The sequence below is a fragment of the Leuresthes tenuis genome, unplaced genomic scaffold (assembly GCF_036924035.1).
Source record: "Leuresthes tenuis unplaced genomic scaffold, fLeuTen1.0.hap1 SCAF_20, whole genome shotgun sequence".
In the NCBI taxonomy this organism is placed as follows: Eukaryota; Metazoa; Chordata; class Actinopteri; order Atheriniformes; family Atherinopsidae; genus Leuresthes; species Leuresthes tenuis.
Window position 1 is genome coordinate 3,690,715 of NW_027325374.1, and position 25,052 is coordinate 3,715,766.

General features: G+C 42.2%; 1 protein-coding gene across 2 annotated transcripts in view; it reads right to left on the minus strand.

Moving 5' to 3' along the window:
* Positions 1–567: 567 nt before the first annotated feature.
* The window catches only part of fmnl1b (formin-like 1b), a 47,695-nt gene continuing 23,210 nt past the window's right edge, over positions 568–25,052 (minus strand). Inside the window, exons 8-27 of one of the 2 annotated variants that reach the window (XM_072374160.1) lie at positions 24,940–25,016; positions 22,807–22,900; positions 19,469–19,543; positions 18,581–18,691; positions 18,312–18,461; positions 16,496–16,597; positions 15,503–15,725; positions 13,446–13,652; positions 12,400–12,524; positions 11,147–11,349; positions 10,832–11,066; positions 9,209–9,277; positions 7,299–7,379; positions 7,041–7,170; positions 5,355–5,518; positions 5,166–5,267; positions 4,992–5,084; positions 4,419–4,533; positions 4,106–4,185; positions 1,188–1,276 (exon numbers count right to left, since the gene is read on the minus strand). In XM_072374160.1, the coding sequence (XP_072230261.1) occupies positions 1,271–1,276; positions 4,106–4,185; positions 4,419–4,533; positions 4,992–5,084; positions 5,166–5,267; positions 5,355–5,518; positions 7,041–7,170; positions 7,299–7,379; positions 9,209–9,277; positions 10,832–11,066; positions 11,147–11,349; positions 12,400–12,524; positions 13,446–13,652; positions 15,503–15,725; positions 16,496–16,597; positions 18,312–18,461; positions 18,581–18,691; positions 19,469–19,543; positions 22,807–22,900; positions 24,940–25,016 (2,442 nt within the window). In that variant the 3' untranslated portion in view covers positions 1,188–1,270. Of the gene's footprint in view, positions 1,277–4,105; positions 4,186–4,418; positions 4,534–4,991; positions 5,085–5,165; positions 5,268–5,354; positions 5,519–7,040; positions 7,171–7,298; positions 7,380–9,208; positions 9,278–10,831; positions 11,067–11,146; positions 11,350–12,399; positions 12,525–13,445; positions 13,653–15,502; positions 15,726–16,495; positions 16,598–18,311; positions 18,462–18,580; positions 18,692–19,468; positions 19,544–22,806; positions 22,901–24,939; positions 25,017–25,052 lie in introns of both variants that reach the window. The other variant, XM_072374159.1, reaches the window with a different exon arrangement.

Sequence of the window (25,052 nt, forward strand, 5' to 3'; positions counted from 1 at the left end):
TATGTCTAACTGGATACAGGGTTACTTACAGACCACAGCACACCTGTCATTGTCTCTTTTCTATTGTCCAGCTGTCTGTACCTCAGTGTTTTCCTGGTTGTGACGCCTGTGCCAACATGTTTAATTTAATCGCAGCAGAACTTTCACTTGGTATCGACTTTGTAACCCATAAAAAACGCCAATGAGAAGAATCTCCTTTAAAATTTAGATTAACCCTTTAGGCGCCAGAGGTTTTATTGGAAAATACATTTCAAAAGGCTTCTTATCTTAAAACTGATAGGAGATAGAGACTTTCTGTAATTTAGAGAAATGTTAAGGATGACACAAAGTTTATGTAGGAAGCAAATTAACACACCTAATTTGCATATTATGACGTCATGGGGTGGCGGCCATCTTGGATTATATAAAATTTTTATGAAATTTTCATGTTTCAATGATGAAATGCAGCCTTTTTCCCCAAATATGCCCCTATGAATGTCTGTGCTGTATTCAATATGCTTGATAAGTTTGAGATGACTCCTTGAAGAATCTCCACTGATGGATCAAAGAGCAAAAATGCACCAAATCAACAATATAAAATGCTTTTATTTGTTATAATGCAGAAGCAAAGCAGGAATTCAGCATTCTGACATTCAAGTATTAAAAATAATTTAATTATATTACAAATCTTCAGCTTATTTCAGACGAACCACAGAAACCGGCAGAACAGAGGGAATTAATATTCTACTGGAAACTAGTTTAAAAAAATCATGACTGAGGCTTTTATGAGGAAAACTATCCAAATGATTCATGAGAGGCCTGTCTGTCTGTCAGAGTCTGCGACGCCTGTGAAGATTCTCTGTTAGCCGTGATATCTGCACCGCATTAACGAAGCTCTCGTGTTACCTCTCAGCTGAGCAGCTCATTCTTCCATGTAATTGTCTTGATTAGCTCGTGTGACATCCAGTGTCATTAGCGTCAAGCGCAGCAGATAATTCACTGTCTCCAAAATTCGATTATTCAAATGACGGCGCATTATACAGCCAGTTTCAGCTGTGTGTGGATGACATTCATGCTGAGGGAACAGGAGATGCTCAGCTGATGCTTTTACCTCTTTGTGATCATTTCGCATGCTTTTCAGCCTCCACATTGGTCAACATGCACGAGTTTAACGGTCTGTCTTGTGCTTGTGATGCTCAGAGGGAGATGTCTGATGATACAGGCAGCTGTTGTCCTGGTTTCCACTTGGCGCTGCGCCGGCCGCCGTCCGCCCGTCTGTACGGCTGATTCCTTAAATCTGAGGTAGAAAACAGACTTTAAAGTGCAACCTGGAGGTCGTCAAACGTTTCTCATCATCTTAATGCATCTTAGTTGCCACAGAAACCTCAGGTTTCACAGACTTCAGCCTTTCGGCGCTAACAAAGTGGTCCTGTAACAACAACCGTTTGGTGCTCATTTTAGTCAGAAAAACTGTTTCATGGAGCTGCAGAATGGCCGGAGCACAGATTTATTCTCCCTGATGTCTGCTGAAGGCATCAGGCTCTCCTTTTGCTCCTGTTTGAGGTAACTTCTGTTGTTATGTGATGGCTGTTGTTAGCTAATGTAATGACTCAGTTGTCTTAAAGGAGCAGTGTGGAAATTTCTGCTGGTCGTCAGATTCTGTAATTTCTGATTGCGCATTGAACGCAACACTCAATGCTTCCGAAACTACAGTGGCCTGACGTTGCACACCCTACCCAACACATCCATCACTCAAATGTGTCACAAATGTGTCACAACGTCAAAGTTCTGAGGTAACTTTTAGAGACTTAACTTATAAACAGACGTTACGTTTGGTTAGATTTACGGTGACCGTCGCTGTTAGTTGTGAACCAGACCAGGACATACTTAAACTCCTCTTTATCTGGTTGGGAACCATGGTCTCGGACTCTCATCCCGGCCGCTTCGCACTCAGCTGTGAACCGTTCCACCACAGATAACTTCCTGCTATCGGTCCTGAGTTTTAGCTTTGAACCAGCCAGCGGACACAAAGGAAACCCTGTTTAAACTTGGTTTAAAGGCGCCGTTCTTTTGGATCTTTGAGTGATTAGGAAGGTAAGCGACGGCAGGAGGAAGATCTCCATCAAGACTACCGTATTTTTCGGGTTATAAAGCGCATTAAATGAAACAAAACTCAGAAAAGTCAAACTTTATTCAACTCACTTGTTTTACTGATTTGAGTTTGAAATCCGCTTCGTCAGCATGTCTCTGAGCAGGAGCCATTTTTGGGGCAGCAGGTATAGAAAATGAATGAATGAATGCACACACCTTAATGTTGAAGCACAGATCGTGTGACTACGGTGGCCCGTAATGCTCAATCCATCAAGCAGTGCAGCTTCGTAGCTTTCCAAGGCCGTGCTAAAACATTTTGACTGATTTTTGAGCGTCGTGTACCACATAAAATCGGTTCTAGGTCAGAAAGCACAACCAGAATTAATCCATACATTAGCCGCACCGCATTTTAAGTGCGTCCTATGGTCTGAAAATACGGTAAACTGGACTTTGAAGCCGTTTAACCTCTCATCCAAAAGGCTTCTTCAGTTCTGAACTAGATGATGGGGAGCAGAGAGGGTCGTTATCACTGTTAAACTGCCTGTGGAGGCGAGGCAATCCTGCACTGCAGGTGATACCGGAGACCACCTTCTGTCTTATATGTGATGTTGTGATGTTGGAGGTGATGTTGGAGGGAGGAGTTTCAGTATTTGCACAAACTGGCTGTCATCAGAACTCTTCACCACCGGGCGGAGAACCTACTGAGGCTGAGGGAACACCAGGAAAGCTCTTCATACCTGTGGATATCCAAACTGGGCCTTGATCAAACCACACAGGTACAGAAGCTAAGAGGAACGGGTGCAAATTATGCTGCAATTCCATGTGTGGCAACTTAAAAGGATCTTCTTCAAACCAAAGAACAAAACAGCCAAACGACAGCTCCACCTCCATCTATGTCAAATTGGAAAAACCATCTTAGAGCAGCGGAGGTGGTCTCAGGTTTCACCTTCCCAGCATCTTCTCTCCTGCCTGGACGTTTAAAACTCACAATTTCAGGCAGGCAGGCAATTCAGAGGTGAGTGTGACCCTCTCTGCTCATAGGCTGATGCTCCCCATCTGCAATCTGTTGGTTTCCTTAGCTAGGATACTGTTTTTTGAATTGGCTCCATATGAATGAATTGGATTATTTTGAAATTAACTAATTGGATTTCATTAGATTATTATTGCAATGAATTGAACTATATTATTTAAGTGCCTTGAGATGACAATTGTTGGTATTTGGCGCTATATAAATTAAACTGAATTGAATTGAATCATCTAGTTGTGCTTATTCAAGCTCTTATGATCACAAAAACCTGGATGACAACTCATTTAATGCAGCTGGTAAACAGTTTTCACTGTATGTTGGTCACCAGTATGCCAAAACCAACTGGATTAGCAGATTGTGTAGCTGCAGGCTCCTCCTGCCTGCTGTCTGCAGTCTGTGGCTCCAGCCATGAACTCGGACTGATATGAGGTGTCTCTTGCAAAAGAATCTGCTCTAACTGGTGTTTTCTGGTGAAACTAATAGTCTGAAGTCTCTAAATGAGCAGATTTTTACAGGTTTGACAGACTTACAAGTAATCAAATGCACTTTTAATAGCCTGGATGCACGAAGTGTATCAGACCTAAAGGAAAAACTAACATCAGAATATAACCCTGTGGCCAGTTCCTTTCTTTTTTAACCATTAAACGTGGCTATCGTCTCAGCGGCTGCCTTGGATGAAATCTGAAATTGTCTTCTAGTTCATGGTGGGAGCCACAGACTGCAGCTAATCCAGTTAACCACTTGCTTAGTCCTTAGCCTCTCTAAGTAAATGTACTGTAGAGACAGAGGGATTATCTGTTGTGCAGCTGGGTTAAAGCCCTCTTATTTGCCTTTTCCTGCGGTTATCAGTGTTGACTTATCACTGGATCGGTAGCTGGCCTCAGTAGGGATATAACCTCTTCCAAGTGCCAAGTAGTCCTACATTCGGCCCTTTTGCTGCACCAAAAGGAAACCCGACAGCAGCAGAGACAGAAGCACAGGCTGCACTGAGGGATTTTAGGACGTCACCTCGTCACTGAAGACCGAGTCGCAGAAGAGGCGAGAGGATCGCTTGGCAGAGCGAGCCGTGAAGGGCACGGACTTAAGAGCTGGAGAGGGCAGGAAAGGGAAGAGGAAAAAGGGCAGAGAGATAAGCCGTGAAGGGAGGAAGAAAATGTTTAGAAACAGATTAACTGCAGCTTGAATAAGAGCTGAAGCACAGAGCCAGAAGGTGCAGAAACCGCTAGACTTCCTCCAATTCTTCATTTTCTGATGACACTAACAGCCAAAAGATGGCGTCTTTATCTAGTCTGAACGCAGAGTGTCTCAGGTTGATGTGTACCTGTGATGATGTCCTCGATGGCACCGTCCTTCCCCTCCCTCACCAGAGGAGACACCTGCCGCCTCTTCAGCTCAGCGATCAGATCCATCTGGGGCAGTTTGGACATCACAGGAACCTGAAAAAAGGTCATTGCAATGCTTGTTAAAACTCCTAAAGGTACTTCACACCCGTGCAGATGTTTATGTTTATGCATTTAGCAGACGCTTTTATCCAAAGCGACTTACAGATAGGCAGATAGGGTAAGGGGGCCTTGCCTAAGGACCCCTACTGGAGGTAGTAGTACCTTTCATGCAGGGGATTTGAACCCAGGTCTCCCACATGAAAGGTGGCAATAATACCACTAAACTATCCAGTCCTGTCCAAACTTCTCAGAAATGTGTTTCCACACAAAGTGTTATTGAACCACAGCCATTGTCTCACAGAATCAGCTGCAGGTCTCAGGAAATAATCAAGGCGCTGTATGTTGTATGAGGCAACGTAAACAATCCTTTTGAATACATCTTGCATGTAAAACCAGCTCATTACTGCTTCAGCTGCTGTTTGCTGCACACCTTCGTAGTTATTCACTGTTACCTTGTTCCCGATGACTTCAGGTTTAGGAGGAGTGGAAGGAGCCTCGCAGATCAGGCCTTGTTTCTTCCTCTGCTCGTTCTCCTGCTCAGCTTGCTGTTGGAGAAGAACCAATAAAAGTTTCACTCAAACCGATGGCTGCAGGCTTTGTTCAGATCGTAAAAGCAGCTTTCTGACCTTAAACGCTTTGACGAACCGGACAAAAATGGGGAAGAACACGGAGGGTGGAGTGGTTCTGGCATTCTCTCCAAAGTACTCCACAACCGACTCGTAAACATCCTGCAAGATCGGCGTGGAAAAAGCGTGAGCCAGAGATATATAAACATAGAGACATCTGGCAGCTTCAGGAGTTTGTTTTAAGCTGACCTGTGCGGTCTGTCCGTCGGCTGTAAGGGAGTCGAGCAGCTCAGCGTTGCTGCTGAGGAACCTCTGCAGAACGGGGTTGTCGTTCTCTGCAGAGAACTCCCTCCTCGTCACCTCCATGCCTCTTTCCAGAGCCCGAACATCCTGCAGGACGCTGTCGATTGACACTAAACAGAAAAATAAGAGTCGTAATTAGGTTCTATAGGCTTAAAGGGGAACTCCGGTATTTTTAAACCTGATTTCTGGCATGAAATACGTTAATTTAGTCACAGAGAACAGTTTGGTGAAAGTTGGCGTCCTTCGCTAATTCACTCCGGTAAGAACGTCCATCTTACTCAAAGTTGTCGTCAAAATCTGATAAATATCCTGCCATGTTGCACAAAACTATCAGCAGCAAACTCTGTGTGAAGTTAGCCGACTGTCACAGAGCACGGAGTGAATAAACTGTGCTGCAGGGGGCCGTGTCGATGACATCATCCCAGTAGAGAGTGTGTAGAAAGCCCTCTATAAGCCCCCCGATAGCCGCCAATAACAACAACACAGCAGCTATGAGCTAACAGAGCTATAGCACACGTTCATTCATTCATTCTTCTTAAAGTATTGGTGAAATAAAGACAGATAATGCCTTATTTAGAGGCTGCATCCTCTAAGCCCCGTTCTCTCCGTTATATGGATCTCCAGTTATCTAAATATCTTCCGAAGGACGCCGACTTTCACCAAACTGTTCTCGGTGAGTAGATGAACGTATTTAATGCCAGAAATAAGGTCCAGGTTTAAAAATACCAGAGTTCCCCTTTAAAGATTACTGTACTGTACTCTAACTCAGAAACCAATCAATGAGACTAAAATTAGCCACTGTTAGCATCTCTGTGGTGAAACCATCTGCTTTAAAAAGCAGGTGACTCCATAAAGCATTTGTCTTTCAAAGTATTAAACAAAACCAATCGGAAGAAGTGAGCCTCCCATGTGCACATAAAGCCCAGCTGTACGGGAACTTTTATGTTTCTACCAACTTCAGAAGCAGGTCAGAAGAAGCCACCAACATCTGCTAACATCTGGCTGTGAAAGTGTTCAGTTCAGCATCTAATAACTCCGGAGTAGTCCTGTGTTTTTATCGACTACAGCACGGTTTCTGTCCAACATTAATAACTCGTGAACAATACGAGATGAGACTGATTTTACCCGTCAGCGGGCAGCTCAGTTCTACCTCTGAAAGACGTGCAACATCATCCCTTCATGCCTGAACCGGTCCTGAACACACTGTAAGTGCAGCTACTGGCAATGGGGAAAGATTCAATCAGCTCAAGTTAAAACGGATTCTAAAACGCGCTACTTTTGGTGTAAAAATGGCATTTGAGACATTATTCTGCTGCTGTCCTGCTTCACAAAGACAACTTTTTCAGTCTGAAAGCAGAAGTTTTGTGAAAACTACATTAAACTGCGGCTCCGACTTTCCCACCATCCAGATAACTAATAAATATTCCAATCTTGCACAGGAAAAACCACTCAGAAGCTTACTTTACGATTAGAAAACCTAAAACAAGACAGAACTAGTATCATTTATGTTTGTTTGTCAGCTGAGGCTCAGTCAGAGGATTCCTCAGATGAAAACAGTTTAAACATTTAAAAACAGGCAAAAGTTCACCCACGAACAACCATTAAGGTTAAACTTTTGTTTGTTTCGTTTACCGAGTGCCGCCTTGTCCAGGAAGTGCAGGTCGGTGTGGAAGGACAGCAGCTCCGGGTACTTCTCCTGGATGATGTTGACGATGAAGTGCAGCAGCGTTTGTTTGCGGTCTGTGGATTTGGTATCCAGCAGCTTGAAGGCGCCAGCAGAGAAGAGTTCAGCCCAAAACTTACGTTTGCTACACTTAAAAGCGGCTCTTTGCTGCCGTTTCTTCAGATAAAACAGTGACAGAAGCTTTAACTCAGAGTAGGATCGCTTACCAAATCCAAACTCTGCAGGCGGAAGCCGTACGCTGCCCCTCGCTTGCTGCTGTTCATGTAGTTTCCAAAAGCCAGGATGATCTGTGAATAGGAAACAGACTCAGAAACGACAGCAGAAACTCCCCTAAAGTGACTGAAAATCCACCAGAAAGGAACACGATTTGTTGTGTCGAGCACCGGGTCGTACAGTGTTCCATCCAAGCTCCGATAAACAGGAAACTATGTGTATAATTTAATAAAACACACACTTATTAAAATTAGACCCATTTCCAAATAACCATTGATTGCTGAGATTTTAGAAAAATACAGCATTCTTGATCATTTTCAGTCTGGTTTTCACAGGGCTCGGTCCACTAAAACAGGACTTTTTAGAGTCTCCAATGACGTCGTGATGCGGATCGATGCAGGAGAATGTTCTGAGTTACTGATGCCGGACTGGACCTCGGCCTTTGAGGCTGTTGACCATCACATCGTGCTCTAAAGGCTGAAATACTGGGTTGGTATTTCAGGTTTTCCTCATATCTGGACGATGACTTTCTGTGGCTGCTGCTAAGTTCAGGTCCGAAGGTGTCCCACAAGGCTCTGTTTTGGGGTCTTTGTTGTTTCTTTTATATCTCCTCCCTCTTCAGCTTATCTTAAGTTCTTTAAAGGACATTTCTCATCACTGCTATGCAGATGATATTCAATTATATATCTCAGGTGCTTAGATTCTGTCAGAAGTTGGATGGTTGATCATTTTCTTCAACTTAATTGAAGAGAAAACTGAAGTCTGTCCCCCTGATAGATTTTTACCTAAAATAATGGAGACTCTCAGCCCGCTCGCCTCATTCCTTTGATGCTCATGTTAAATCACTGGTTCCCTCTTGTTTTTATCATTTTAAAACCCCTGCCAAGCTAAGCCCCATCGTGTCACGCTCTGAGATGGAAATGATCGTACTTGCTTTTAATTCTATATTCACTCGTATGAGTAAAACAATCCCTGGAGCAGGCTCAGGTTGTGCAGAACGCTGCTGCGAGGCTTCTAACGAAATCTTCCAGGTATTCTCACGTCGCTTCGTTGCTAACTGAGCTGCTCTGGCTCCACATTCACCACAGAGTATATTCATAGTTCCACATGGACGAGCACCAACTTGCATCCGAACTTTTGCAGCCATACGTCCCCATCAGGGCCTGCAGGCTAAAGGTGACGGAGTCTTTGAAACACTGGCTCCCACTCTTTTAAAAAGCAGCTTTTTAAACCTGCTTTTGAGTTTTTTTCCTGTTTCTTTCATTGTAAGGTGCTGTATAAATTAAATTTACTTACTTACAACTCTTTGAATGTATGCTGAGGTTGGATAAACCCTGTCATCTCCTGAGTCTCTGACCAAAGAACCTGCTGTAGCTGACTTCAAACAACACTGGTACCGTCAAATAGTCAAAAGTTATATTTGTTTCTTGTCAAAATTGGTAATTCATAAAAAGAAAAAGCATCATAAGTGATGCATATATTGTTTAAAGGCTGCTCGGTCACCCTCCTGTCCTCATATTTGTTGATATTATAAGTTTAAAGCTGCTGATTTATCTCCTTTCCTTTCATAAAAGATGATCCGGCGCTAGTCTGGGTCATTTCTCTCAGTTATAAACATTATTTGACCAAACTTCCTGCCTGAGAGCAACCGATTCTTTATCTTCTCACCACTGCTCCACTCCCCCGTGTATCTTCCAGTTTATTCTGGAATAATCTTAGTAATTTGCAGCTTAAAGCTGTGAAATAAACCATTATCATCCCACCAGTTATGTAACCTATGAAATACATTCTCTGTATTCAGATTCCTGCTGTAACCGGCATCCAGCTGTGAGAGAAATCACGCTGCACCACAGCTGTCTGCAGGCTGAGTCAGTCGACTCTTTGAAGAAAAAGTGAAAGTTACCTCCAGGATTTTCTTCAGCTTGCCGGAAGATTTAATCGACATCGAAGCCGCGATGATGGCGTTCAGTTGCTGTAAGAAACATCGTTTAATTCAGTTCACAGCATTGTAACAGCACCCCTCAGAGAAAGGCAGATACAGGGTTCCTACAGGTTTCTTCAAGTCAAATTCAAGTATTTTTAAGGCCATTCATATAAAAACTTAATTTCAGACCTATCGGCAAAGAATTATTTTTTAATTTGTTCATTTATTTCTCAAACAAATGTGGACAAAAAAAAAAAAAGTGACTACCACAGTTCAGTGTTAACATTTGTTAACATTGGTTACATCAGCTAGCTACTTATTCCATGCTGGGAATATGGGGAGTAGAGACAGTCCTGAACAATTGAATCCACACCAACGATGACCCAAAATCTGCATGCAGATCCACTCTAGTTGCGGTCGTAGCTTGGGGGGGGGGGCTGTAGCGCTAGCAGCTAGCTGGTTTACGTTAGCTGCTTCAGGCACATTAACAGCTAGCTGGCTAACGTTAGCTGCTTCAGGCACATTAACAGCTAGCTGGCTAACGTTAGCTGCATCAGGCACATTAACAGCTAGCTGGCTAACGTTAGCTGCTTCAGGCACATTAACAGCTAGCTGGCTAACGTTAGCTGCTTCAGACACATTAACAGCTAGCTGGTTTACGTTAGCTGCTTCAGGCACATTAACAGCTAGCTGGTTTACGTTAGCTGCTTCAGGCGCATTAACAGCTAGCTGGCTAACGTTAGCTGCTTCAGGCACATTAACAGCTAGCTGGCTAACGTTAGCTGCTTCAGACACATTAACAGCTAGCTGGTTTACATTAGCTGCTTCAGGCGCATTAACAGCTAGCTGGCTAACGTTAGCTGCTTCAGGCACATTAACAGCTAGCTGGCTAACGTTAGCTGCTTCAGGCACATTAACAGCTAGCTGGCTAACGTTAGCTGCTTCAGACGCATTAACAGCTAGCTGGTTTACGTTAGCTGCTTCAGGCACATTAACAGCTAGCTGGCTAACGTTAGCTGCTTCAGGCACATTAACAGCTAGCTGGCTAACGTTAGCTGCTTCAGGCACATTAACAGCTAGCTGGCTAACGTTAGCGGGTTGAAATACTCCGGCGATGGAAGGAGTTTGATTCTTCCCTTTGGTTGACTTGATGTGCTTGGACGACTTGGCATGAGACTCTAAAGCCTTCAGCCCATGGCACCAAGCTGACCAAGTTTTTTTTGCATAAAGTGCAAAAAGCCTGGAATAAATTGTTGTCCACCGGTTTTAACCAGTGACAAAACGCTTGAATTTCTCGCCAAGCGCCGTTAAATTGTGGCCCGTGTTCAGACCTGGAGTAGTTCTCAATTATTGGTTCCACCACTCTTTATTCAGGCTACGTTATTTAATCAAAATAAAAGTGGTTGACAAACAAAACCTTTGAGGAGAATGCAATACGGAGAAGTTACATATTGCACAAGTTTTAAGACCCATATATAAAAATTCAAGACATTTTCAAGTCTTTTTAAGGTATTATTTCCATAAAGTCAATGCTTTTAAGACTTTTTAAGACCCCGCGGGAACCCTGTTATAGAATCAGTCTTATTTCTTTTAATAACTCACCGGCTGGACGAGCTGGACGCTCTCAGGGAAATTCTCCATGAAGGTGAGAGTGCTGATGCGCTGGGAAAGCCGGGGGATCTTGCTGAAGCGCACCATGAAGCGATCCTCCTCGCTGAGCTCCTCCAGCGGCCGGCCCTCAGTCTCATAGTTTTGGATCAGCTTCATCTCGTACTCTGAGGGGATGAAACGCTCCAGGAGCTCCAGGAAGTCCAGGCTCAGAGCTCTCTGGTTGTACCTGTTTGAATGGCATTTATCTGAATTTAATCGCCCTGAAATCTTTATCACTGAGATAAATGTGCTCGAGGTTTAGCGTACGTCTCGATGGCGCAGCAGATATCTGATCCAGCCATGCCCTCCTTTCGCAGGGTGATAGCCAGGTTTTTGGCCCTGTTGGGTTCAATCAGTGACACTTTGCTGACAGTCTTGTGAGCCATCTTCATCTTCCGGGTGCCCAGGTCTACGGGGCCGGACTGGGCTTTGGTCTTAAACTGCTCCTCAAAGGCTTCCATGTTCAGCTCCTGATACAGAAACAGATCAAATAAATCCATGAAAATGATGCACTGGACCTGCTCTCAACTCTTTTACATTTCAGTTCCAAATCTCCTGCATGGTTTTACGACACATTAGTGCCTCGTTTTAAAGAAACTGTCACTGTTTAATGGCTGCTGAGGACTTTCATCGTACCCCTTAAATTAAATGTAGTTCAGAACCACCAAAAGCAGTTTTTACGCTCAGCTGGGGGGGGGGGAATGTGGCATTTAAAAGCAACGACGTACGACAGGAGCGCCGTAACGTTTTAGCAATCAAAGCTGAAGTGTTCCAGCTTGGCGCCGCCCTAGAGGCATCAGCCTGCTACTGCAACCATTTTACAATAAGCTCTTTTCTGTGGAAACGGACATCTTTCTATTCCGGTTTGGATGCCGCGCCGCTGGAAGGACTTCTGCTGGTAACTTCTGACGTCGTAATGCGTAACCATGGCAACGGGAAAGGTGTAAACCTGTTGGAGCAGCTAGCTGGGCTTTCCAAAGCCCGAGTAATGCCTAGAATGGGAGCTCAAAATCAAGTTGAGTTGAAGTGGAGACATCTGGGATGCAGAGCGGGAACAAAATGGGATAAAAAGAGGAGTTTAAACCTTTTTCTTCCACTGATCGTCATGGGAAATGTGAGATCACTGTCAGATAAAATGGACGAGCTTGGAGACTCCGTGAGGATAAAGCAGAGCTATTGGGAAGGCAAATATTATTTCTTCAACCAAACATCTCTCTGCTCAGCTTTCTGACTATGTGGGCAGACAGAGACTGCAGACAGAGCGGTAACAGTAAAGGAGGATTACAGAGCTGGTTAACAGCAGATGGTGTAATCCTGGACATGTCACTGAGAAGGAGCGTCTCTGCAGCCCAGATGTTGAACTGCTGGCTGTGAAAACATCCAAACTTTGCCGAATTTTTCAGAAAACTCAGCTCCAGTCACTTAAAAATCATAGAAAACTCGTTGGAACCAGTTTGTGACACAAAGATGGACACGATTCATTCTGAATGGATCCAGATATCAACATGAACCGCTCAAACCTCCAAGATGTGCTCGTCGTCCAGTTCACTGAAGATGGTTCCGGCCACCTGGTTGGATTTCAGGGCCTGCCAGTTCAACAGCGGCATGCGGTATTTGGTTTGAATGCTCTTCTTTTTTTCACCACCTGTAAGAAATCGCAGAAATAAACATCAGAAATGTCTTTATTGTGGATTTACACATCACTCTGTCCAGAAAAAGCCACAGTTCTGCTGTAAATCCTGAACTAACAGAACCACCGGTCCACAGCTGTTTCATCATATTAGCTAAAAAATGGCCTTTTGGTCCAATGTTCTGCAAAATGCCAACATTTTGAGCAACATATGAAGGTGGAAATGGGTCGAAGGTGCTAGCTGTTGCTCCATAGAGGCACGTTCAAGCCCCATCTGACCCGATATCTATAAGTATCTGACTCTGTGGGTTAAAGGACCACATCTTGTGCCATAAATGCCTCCTTAAAACGCGTTACAATCTCAGAATTTCAGGTAGCTTCGAAGAGGATAAAGACCTGATAACTAACATTTTCAAAAGGTTCCTGGTATCTTGGATATAAACACAGAGATTCATTTTACCATAAACTCTATTACAGGACTGTTATCCATTGTTTTAACGTTAGTTTCAGTAGTTAAATACAGTCTCACACAGAGATTAAGTACCAGAACCGTAACCCTCAGGAGTCTGTAATATAAATGTCTGAGAAGCCGGTGCATGCTGCCTTTGCAGACCGATAATAAACTTAAGGGTTATTAAACAAGCTGTTGTGATGTCATTTTGTTTGTGTCAGCTCCATGTTTTGGTACAGCTGGACAAAGAGAGTTAGCATTGAGATGCTACGACCATTAAGGGGACCAGAGACTCTGTTTTGATATGAACTGTTCAACCCGAGCTGCCTGCTGGTATTAATTCGTCCTGGTTAAAGCCTCTTGGTGGCATTTTCTCACTTTAGAAAATAATCCCCCACAAATATAGCCTCACAAACAGGGTAAAACTTCTTATAAACTAATTTTTTCTGCTCTAATGCCTTCAGTCGGTCTGAAGGTGGACTGACCTGGGTGCAGCTGGATGGCTCCACCTCCAGGACACAGCGGGGGAGGTGGAGCCACCGCTGGAGCTGGGGGTGGTGGAGGAGGAGGAGCTATGGCTAGAGGTGGAGGTGGAGGTGGAGGCGGGGGAGGAGGCGGAGGAGGAGGAGGAGCTTGTTCTGAAGAAGCTTCTGTTTGGGAGGAAGCAGGAGCAGCATCTACTTCATCTTCAGCTGTGAGGAGAAGAAGAACTTAGCGAATTTATGTAAAAATCACATGGATTTAGAACTTTTTTTGCAGGTTGTTTCACAAAAGTAGACATTCTGCACCCTGCTGAACATCAGAATAATTATTGTCCTGGTGTTATAGCCTTGGTGTTATAGCCCTGGTGTTATAGCCCTGGTGTTATAGCCCTGGTGTTATAGCCCTGGTGTTATAGTCCTGGTGTTATAGCCCTGGTGTTAGCCCTGGTGTCATAGCCCTGGTGTTATAGCCCTGGTGTTATAGCCCTGGTGTTATAGCCCTGGTGTTATAGTCCTGGTGTTATAGCCCTGGTGTTAGCCCTGGTGTCATAGCCCTGGTGTTATAGTCCTGGTGTTAGCCCTGGTGTTATAGCCCTGGTGTTATAGCCCTGGTGTTAGCCTTGGTGTTAGCCCTGGTGTTATAGCCTTGGTGTTAGTCCTGGTGTTATAGTCCTGGTGTTAGCCCTGGTGTTATAGCCCTGGTGTTATAGCCCTGGTGTTATAGCCTTGGTGTTATAGTCCTGGTGATAGTCCTGGTGTCATAGCCCTGGTGTTATAGCCCTGGTGTTAGCCCTGGTGTTATAGCCCTGGTGTTATAGCCCTGGTGTTATAGCCCTGGTGTTATAGTCCTGGTGTTAGCCCTGGTGTTATAGCCCTGGTGTTATAGCCTTGGTGTTATAGTCCTGGTGTTAGCCCTGGTGTTAGCCCTGGTGTCATAGCCCTGGTGTTAGCCCTGGTGTCATAGCCCTGGTGTTATAGTCCTGGTGTTAGCCCTGGTGTTATAGCCCTGGTGTTAGCCTTGGTGTTAGCCCTGGTGTTATAGCCTTGGTGTTAGTCCTGGTGTTATAGCCCTGGTGTTAGCCTTGGTGTTAGCCCTGGTGTTAGCCCTGGTGTTATAGTCCTGGTGTTATAGCCCTGGTGTTAGCCCTGGTGTCATAGCCCTGGTGTTAGCCCTGGTGTTATAGTCCTGGTGTTATAGTCCTGGTGTTATAGCCCTGGTGTTAGCCCCGGTGTCATAGCCCCGGTGTCATAGCCTTGGTGTCATAGCCCTGGTGTCATAGCCCTGGTGTTAGCCCTGGTGTCATAGCCCTGGTGTTATAGTCCTGGTGTTAGCCCTGGTGTTATAGCCCTGGTGTTAGCCTTGGTGTTAGCCCTGGTGTTATAGCCCTGGTGTTAGCCTTGGTGTTAGCCCTGGTGTTAGCCCTGGTGTTATAGTCCTGGTGTTATAGCCCTGGTGTTAGCCCTGGTGTCATAGCCCTGGTGTTAGCCCTGGTGTTATAGTCCTGGTGTTATAGTCCTGGTGTTATAGCCCTGGTGTTAGCCCTGGTGTCATAGCCCCGGTGTCATAGCCTTGGTGTCATAGCCCTGGTGTCATAGCCCTGGTGTCATAGCCCTGGTGTCATAGCCCTGGTGTTAGCCCTGGTGTTATAGTCCTGGTGTTATAGCCCTGGTGTTAGCCCTGGTGTAATAGCCCTGGTGTTAGCCCTGGTGTTATAGTCCTGGTGTTATAGCCCTGGTGTTATAGCCCTGGTGTTAGCCCTGGTGTTATAGTCCTGGTGTTATAGCCCTGGTGTTACGGTGCTTGTGCCCTTCCTAGTTCTGGTTCTGCTGGAGGTTCTTTCCTGTTAAAAGGGAGTTTTTCTTTCCACCGACGCAATCGGTTGGTTTCTTTAGCTATGCAACTTTTATTTAAATCGGACTTCATCTTTATGCTAACGCTAACACAAATGCTGACTCATCATTTTTCCACTAAATCAGACGCAGCCTGCAGTGAATTTATCAGAGCAGCACAGGATAAAGTGTGTTTCAGTCTGGAGGTGTCATGAGATATCAGCGCTGACCTCTCTGTGTGACGCCGTGGACCACCTGGAGGTCCAGGTGTCCGGAGGGGGAGCGTTCCACACGGAGGAGACCCTGCTCTGCCAGAGCCTGAACTCTGAGCTCGAGCTCCTTCTGGGCCTCCGTGGATCGATACTCGTCTCTTTCCTTCTCACGCTGGAGCTCCAGCTCTTGTTCTCGCTGCTGCAGCTGAGCCACCTGAGAGCAAGACTCACGAAGACTCTCCTACGACACACAACTGGTTGTGTTATACATTCTGACCGATAAATGCAAATCACAGGTTGTATCACGTAGAAATGTGTTCAGATCTATCATCTGATGTCCATCTGCAGGTCTCCTTCTGATTGGATTCAACCTGGCAAGTGTTTGCTGCCGATTGGCTCCAAAACAAAAGCCAACAGCAGCATTTCTGCTCCTACTTTGTCAGCATTTTGTGTAAATATCCACAGTAAATAGGTGCTGACGTATCTTACTGCTTTCCTTCTGCATGTCCACCATATCATGGAGGTCAAGATTCTCTCTGTTTTGCCTCGTTAACATGCAAATTCATACAGGAAAGTGCTTAGAAACTCCTTTTATATGTAGAACATGCAAGTTTCTGCAGAGTTAATGTGCTAATGTGTTAAAGAGGAACAGCTGTGACAACGTGTAGCGCAGCAACAGCACACGAAGTACAAATCACAGAGGAGGTTATTATAAGTACCACTACTGAAGATTTAATCCTTTTGCATGCTGGTAACATTATATGTGAGCCTGTCTGTGTGGTTCAAACTTCCACCGGATAGAAAAAGTCAATACATCTGAGATGTAGTTCCCCAGGTGCCTTAAAATAAATAAGGATCACAAACTAAAAACATATGGGACAAGATCGGGAAATGAGTAAATCTGACATGACGTCCACGGACAAAGACGGTAATTCTTAATTCTACGATAACTTTCTATGTTATGTTGGACGAAGGGATGAGTGTAAAAGGAGTTAAACTGGTGTATTCTACCTTTAGGAGCTCCACTTCTTTAGTGTTCTGAATGAGCTTCTTCTCCAGCTCTGAGACTTTCTCCATCGCCTCCTTCTCACTCTCCTGAAGTCTGGTGCTCAGCTGTGACACAAGAGCCAAGTCTTATTATGTGTGAGACAGTTTCATATCTCTGCCGGATGTTAAGCTGTATTTCTACTTTATTAAAAACAAACTTTGACAGAACACTAATTAGCTAAAAACACATTTTCTCTTGTCAAAAACATAATTTAACTGTTAGAATGCATAGAGTCTGAATTAAGAAAAGTCATAGGTTAAGCTAGGCTAAGCTAGGCTAGGTAAAATTCAAGATAATTTTTCAAAACATACTTTGACAGAACACTTATGAGCTAAACGTATATTTTCTATCATCACACACAAAGAATATAATTAAACCCTTAAATCAAATGGAGGCTAAATTATTAAGAATCGGAGGCTGCGGACATGGCAGTCACTCATACTTTGCTAAGCTAGGCTAAGCTATACAACTATTAAAAACAAACTTTGACAACAAAGTTAGAACATTAATTAGCTAAAAACACATTTTCTCTTGTCAAAAACATATAACTGTTAGAATGCATAGAGTCTGAATTAAGAAAAGTCATAGGTTAAGCTAGGCTAAGCTAGGCTAGGTAAAATTCAAGATCGTTTTTCAAAACAAACTTTGACAGAACACTTATGAGCTAATATAAAATTTTCTTATTTATTTATTTAATTTATTAGCTTTCCATTTAATCTTTTTATGATTAGATTTTTCGGCTGTGTCACTTGTGTTTGAGATAAACTTAGTTGCTAATATTATTGGTTATTAAAGCTTTTTTTTTTTTTTAGGAAAAAAAGCTAAGAGTATCACATCAGCTAGCTGCAATTTTATACTAAACTCAGTTGCTGATAAAGTCTTTTCAGAGAAAGTCACTTCTAATGTTTATGATTAAGTAGTTACATTTTAGAGAGGCTAAAATATTTTGAGTCATGGCTGCAAGAATGGCACCTGCTCCTACTCTGCTAATCTATGCTAGGCTAAGTTAGCTTTAGCACCACACATTTTTCTATGACGTTTCCATTTTGGAATCAGTTTTGTCATTTTGTTTGTCAACTGAAAACTTAGCTACAGACACGACAGAGCATTAAACAGTTTAATATATTTAAAAAAAAAACAAGAAAATTGATTAAGTTAGCTTTAGCTAGGACTATTACGCTTGCTAGCTGTGACTGTATAATTACCTCAAATTGCATTTAGCCATTGTGTTTTCTGACACATAAAGTCTCCCACTGCTATGGGAAACTAACATTTAACTGGTTAGGTGCAATGTCCTGTTTTTATTTAAAACACAGTTTTGGGTTAGTCTCATTATTTACTTCCAGGCAGGCTGATATCCATCCAGTTCAGACTCTCTGCCCTTTCCATCCATTAACCGGGACACTTTTCTCCTCACAAATCCCAGAAATATTTAATTTCTTTGAGCTTATTTTGTTTCTGTTAGTCATGATAACTTTGCGATCTTTAACACTACTATAGAGATTCAGGGAACTGTGAAGATGTTGGAGTTTGCCTGAAGGTACACACATAAATTAGGGATTCAGAACAGACTGTGGTAAATACTTCAGGGATCTCCATCCAGGAAAACTCACCAGCTGACCTAATCAGCCTGCTTATCTGCATGCCGTGATTTATTTCAGCACCTACTCAGCCACATTAATGGGAAATATCCCATGTGATGGAATAATACCCTGATTATCTTTTACCCGGGTGTAATTGCTGTGTTTTGCAGGGCAGATGTGTGTGCAGTTCATCCACCTGCGTGTTGTGTTCCTGCAGTTCCTCCATGTGTTCCAGCAGGTCGTTCTTGGTCTCTGCATCTTCGAGCAGAGCTCCCACGTCAAAAACATTATCCAGATAGGCCTGGATCTGCACCAGCAGCCGGTCGCTCTCTGTGAACTTCAACCTCTGCAAAGTCAAGCGAGCAGATTTTAAAATCATCATGCAGAGGCTAAACAACAATAGATACAACATCCACATTTCAGGGTTTCAGTTTACAGGACTACAGGGTCAGAGGTCAAACTTGCCTCCAGGTAGTCGTCCAGGCCGTGTTGAGTGAACTCGTACTGGAGGTGGACTCTGAAGTTCAGGTTTTCCACTGAGTGGACCACGATGTTGATGAACTGCATGCAGGCCACCTGGTGGGCAGATGGGGTAAATTCTCTCTTACACACTGAGGAAGTTTGGTTCGTCCTGGTTAAGGTCTGAGACTTAAAGTTTAGGTTAGAAATAATCTGGTAATGGTTGAGATTTCGGTCCAGGCTGTCCTTAATGAATAGAAATCACCACAAAGCTGTGCAAGCTCGTGTGTCTGCAGGGAAACGGGATTAAATGCTGCAGATTGGAAAAGGTTTAATACACCAGACTGCTGTCGGCGCAGTTTTCAATAATGAATACACTGCACTCTAAATTAACTTCTTTTAAAACTGTCACAACAAACAAAAACAACTCAGTCTGGGTCTATTTATTTAGTGTTGACGGTTTTCTCATTAGGCGTCTTGACGATTATCAGTGAGAATTACAGCCAAGAGAGTTTTGAATCGTTATCAAATTAATGTGTTTTCTCTGCTGCACAGAAAACATTCATTTCTTTTACATCTTCTCATAAAACACTGCCGTCAACATTGCTGCTTCGCTTTTTGCTTTTGTTGTTATTCAGAAAAGTTACAATACAGGAATATGAATTAACAGTATTTCTTGGATGGGAGTAATGATATTATGGGACATGCTATCGTAACCGAGCTTTAGTCACAGCTCAATTCGGATGAATTAATGAGTAAAGTGACAGAAGCAGGTCAGTTTTCAGCTAATTTCTTCCCCTTAACCGGGTTTAAAATATAAAGGCAGCAGAAAATAATGCTCAGTTTTTGTTTTGGACTCATACTTTTGGCTGGAAACAGTCGCATGAAGTTTACCATGAAGTCAATGTTGCTGTCTTCATTGCAGAAATACTCCATGAGCTTCTCAAATCGGCTTTTCTCTCCACACACCTGGAAAAACAAGTAAAATAATCAAGACTTTAGCTCTTTTTGTTGTGAAATCCTGCAGCCGTCACCATGAGCACTCACACGGGGGCAGTGTCCTCTCACAGATATAATTATCTTCTGTATCTGCGGCTCACAGATCACTTCGTGTGTCTTTTATCTGGATCTCAGCAAACATTCAGTCCAGTTAATCAGCGCTGTGTTGACAGCTCACTTAGCTGCTGTGTAGATATCTGAATTTATTCCCATTTCAGGAAGGAACAGGGATAATGTCTGGAATAAAGCCCACGCAGCTGGTTTTCACATCTTTGCATACGAGTAGATAACGTAGCCACTTTCTAACCGTGTTTTCTTCCCAGCCTCCCCCACTCCAGACTGCTCCTCTACCTGCTCTCTTTTGCACACTCATGTCCACTAAATAATGCAGCATGCCAACCTGACAGCCTGCACAAGCCTAAACAAAGACCACATTCTGCAGCCGAGGGACACATAAGCCCAGCTCCTGGCCCCGTGCCCGCCTGCCTCTACTTTAAGACTGCACCATCACTCGCCATCTACCTCTCGCCCACGCACATGCCGGTGCTGCTGCACCAAAACAAGAGAGCTACCCGAGTCCCGCCGTGGTATCCGATGGCAACCAGACGAGGGCTGATGATCCCACAAGCTTTGCTACTTAATTTGCTTTATTGACACCTTCACATTTCTACTTGTTGTCACTTACTCAAACATTGATGCTGCAGATAAAACCAACAAGTATCAAACAAACAATGGAAAAAGCTTGTGTTTAACGGCCTCTGGGACACCTCAGTGACCCACACCGTGTGACATGTCGCTGATTAACATGAGCACACGCTCACAAAGCTGCTTCCATTATAAAAAACTAGCCTCAACTGGCAGATGTGCAGAGAAAAAAAACCTGTTTAAATATTCACGTGAGAAAATCAGAGCACAATTGTTTCCTTCTCTGCGCTCCTCCTGCTTAATTACTGTTTGTTTAAGACCTGAATCCAAAAAAGCGCCCTCTCGGTTGGGGAAATTCAGCTGGTTGCGTGACAGGTTTTCTAATTATAAACCCTCCTGTCTGTCTGCATTGTTGCAGCAACACGAGGCAACAGTTGCTGCTTTCTCAGGCAAACATCAGAGGGTGCGAAGGAGAGGTCAGAGGCCAGTCTACAAGTGTTTCACATATTTACACCGCACTTCCACGAGTTTCTTCCTGGAGGTGGAACAGCTGGGAGCAGCTGAGGTGTAGGGGGTCCTCCTAACCTACTTAGCGTGTGAGCTGCTGTAACAGATACTGTCTGAATGTGGGCTGAGTCACTCCTGCTGAAACACTGCAGGTCAAACCATGTGGAGGAAATACAGGATGTCATTAATGAGGGAACTTCTGCCAAACAAACAGTGAAGTGCTTCCTTTACCTTTGATTTGATCTAACCAACTAAGAAGAGGATTTAATGTTGGAGAGACAAACCGAGCACCAAGAAGCTGCAATGTGCTGAAGTTAATGTTTTTAAAGCACAACAGACGACCGCAGATGCAGTTTGGATGGAAAAATTTATAAAAACTTATAAAAATAATCAAATATGAAATACATTAAGCTATGAAAGCATCAGCTGTTTATATTCAATACATCTTGGGCAGCACTTTATGCAAATTTGACCAACTTTTAGTCTGACTTCTTCAGAAACTTTGGAATTAGTTCAAATATGTTTCGTTTGTTTGCTTCCTGAAGCTGTCTGACTCACAAAAGCTGCAACATACCAGAAACACTCTCCTGTGCACGAGCATGGTCATACTTTCACTTGCTCTTTTCATGTGTGATGATACTCTAATGTGCAACAGTTACTGCTATAGGCATAGAAATATATTGTATATGTTTGTACACTAAAGTACAGTCCTGCGTACCTTTGGATTTTCCTCTTGTGGACCCATAAAGGTATATCTTAACTTAATTTGATAATGATGAATATCTTTAATCATGTCATCAATATCAATCTGCACTTTTTAAAATCATTGTGTCATTAGCTGCTTTGGTGCTTAGTTTTGTTTCCTTTCATCTAAGGAGGACAGAAACTGTCATATTCCGATATAAATACAAAAGAAAATACAAAAAATGGCTAAATAAATAAGTTTGTGAGATAATAAATGCCACTAAAATCAAAGAAAAACATTTAGTGATAGAAGGCTTGTTTCAGGAAAAACAGCCACAAAGACCAGCAATGGAGAAGGCTATTAGCGTTAGCAGCTAGCTTAGCTTAGCTCTACATTTATGTTCAAAATCTATAGATAAATGTATTTTAAACGGACCGAACAGCAACTAAGAGAACACAGACTGTCTAAGTTTGTTTAATTAACAAACCATCTGCACCGCAGCTTTGGTATTCACTTTCAGAAATCAACTTCTGAAACGCGATCTGTGCAGCCCGATAATCAACCAATAGGAGAAAAGCTGAGCCCATGACACAGCTTGAGCGCCCGCCCCCTCATTTGCATAATGAAATGTATGGCTAAGAAAGGTAAATGTAAAAGAAAACAAGGAAATAAATGGCGGAGAAAATGCAAAAGGGAAGCAATAGAGAAATAAATACACAAAAATATAAATTAATTAATTAAAATAAAAAAAATACAAAAAGTTTAATTATTTTGAGGGAATGTATAGATCAATATGAGGTAAAGGAAAGTAAAACAGAAATAAATGTAGAAGTAACAAATAAACAAAGAGAAATTAAATATATTCTAGTTTAAATAAATAAATTTAAAGTATGAAAAGTATACAATAATTATATAATAATAAATAGCAACATTAACATAAGCTTAAATGAATGCAGTTTAAATCTGTTTTATTCGATCTTTCTTGCATAACTTAATATTTCATTTAATTTGAGCAGCGTTTATCATTCTATAAACTTATTTATTTAGCTGTTTTTATATTTTTGTATTTATTTCGGATTATGGCAGTTTTAGTCCTCCATATTCACCCGCTTCATGTTGAGGAATTACTTTAAATCTTCTTGTTTTAGTTTTCTGTTGCGACTGCACCGCCGGATGCTCGTTATTAACTTCCAGTAAAGTTTCCAGCAGCCTAAAACGTTCCTCCTGAACGCTGTGAAGACCGTTAGCGGATCAGAAGTTAATCACATGCGGTATGCGATCAAATCAGAGACTTCCTGAGAATTATAATTAATACGCAGCTGCTGCTGTATGAGCCGACAGGTCAACATGTGCCGAACTGCTGATTATGTGGCCACGTGTAGCCATGGCAACTGACCTCTTTGAAGTTGTCGAAGGCGGAGAGGATGATGTCATGACCTCCTCTGACCAAACACACGGCTGCCAGCAGCTCCAGAACCAGAGCCTTGGTCCTGAGGAACAGATTTACACCAAAATTTACATTTAATTTTCATTCACTTACTCCTCAGTTAAATAAAGGAATTGCATGTTTATTTTTTTTGTGGCAGAATAATCCTCAGCTGGTATAATCTATGTCTGACAGAAGCTTAATTGGAAGGTTTACTGATTGAAGCTTTCGTTGTGAATTATTTTCTTTTAAAAAGCCTAAATCAAGCTGTTAATCCTGCATCGGTACTTTAAACTGTAAAAACAGGACTTTTTACTTGTAAAATCAGACCAAATCACTGATAAGTCTGAGAGAAGCTTAATTGGAAGGTTTACTGATAATAACTCAAGTCATTTGAAGCGTTTTGAAGCTTTCGTTGTGAATTATTTTCTTTTAAAAAGCCTAAATCAAGCTGTTAATCCTGCATCAGTACTTTAAACTGTAAAAACAGGACTTTTTACTTGTAAAATCAGACCAAATCACTGATAAGTCTGAGAGAAGCTTAATTGGAAGGTTTACTGATAATAACTCAAGTCATTTGAAGCGTTTTGAAGCTTTCGTTGTGAATTATTTTCTTTTAAAAAGCCTAAATCAAGCTGTTAATCCTGCATCAGTACTTTAAACTGTAAAAACAGGACTTTTTACTTGTAAAATCAGACCAAATCACTGATAAGTCTGAGAGAAGCTTAATTGGAAGGTTTACTGATAATAACTCAAGTCATTTGAAGCGTTTTGAAGCTTTCGTTGTGAATTATTTTCTTTTAAAAAGCCTAAATCAAGCTGTTAATCTGCATCGGTATCAGAGTTTAAAGTACTTTAAACTGTAAAAACAGGACTTTTTACTTGTAAAATCAGACCAAATCACTGGTAAGTCTGAGAGAAGATTAATTGGAAGGTTTACTGATAATAACTCAAGTCATTTGAAGCGTTTTGAAGCTTTCGTTGTGAATTATTTTCTTTTAAAAAGCCTAAATCAAGCTGTTAATCCTGCATCGGTACTTTAAACTGTAAAAACAGGACTTTTTACTTGTAAAATCAGACCAAATCACTGATAAGTCTGAGAGAAGCTTAATTGGAAGGTTTACTGATAATAACTCAAGTCATTTGAAGCGTTTTGAAGCTTTCGTTGTGAATTATTTTCTCTTAAAAAGCCTAAATCAAGCTGTTAATCATGCATCAGTGCTTTAAACTGTAAAAACAGGACTTTTTACTTGTAAAATCAGACCAAATCACTGGTAAGTCTGAGAGAAGATTAATTGGAAGGTTTACTGATAATAACTCAAGTCATTTGAAGCGTTTTGAAGCTTTCGTTGTGAATTATTTTCTTTTAAAAAGCCTAAATCAAGCTGTTAATCCTGCATCGGTATCAGAGTTTAAAGTACTTTAAACTGTAAAAACAGGACTTTTTACTTGTAAAATCAGACCAAATCACTGATAAGTCTGAGAGACGCTTAATTGGAAGGTTTACTGATAATAACTCAAGTCTTTTGAAGCTTTCGTTGTGAATTATTTTCTTTTAAAAAGCCTAAATCAAGCTGTTAATCCTACAGTTTAAAGTACTTTAAACTGTAAAAACAGGACTTTTTACTTGTAAAATCAGACCAAATCACTGATAAGTCTGACAGAAGCTTAATTGGAAGGTTTACTGATAATAACTCAAGTCATTTGAAGCGTTTTGAAGCTTTCGTTGTGAATTATTTTCTTTCAAAAAGCCTAAATCAAGCTGTTAATCCTGCATCAGTATCAGAGTTTAAAGTACTTTAAACTGTAAAAACAGGACTTTTTACTTGTGAAATCAGACCAAATCACTGGTAAGTCTGAGAGAAGCTTAATTGGAAGGTTTACTGATAATAACTCAAGTCATTTGAAGCGTTTTGAAGCTTTCGTTGTGAATTATTTTCTTTTAAAAAGCCTAAATCAAGCTGTTAATCCTACAGTTTAAAGTACTTTAAACTGTAAAAACTTTTGACTTGTGAAATCAGACCAAATCACTGATTTGTTGTGCACTGATCCGCCTGTTCGATAAATGGTGAAGGACTCTCGGGGTGTGCGTGCGGCTCTCACCTCGGGTTTCTGTCGTTGAGGCTCAGCGTGATCTCGTTGACACAGCAGGGATGTTTCATCACCTGGTTGAACCCCGACTAAGAACACACAAAAGCCCCAACATCACATCCTTC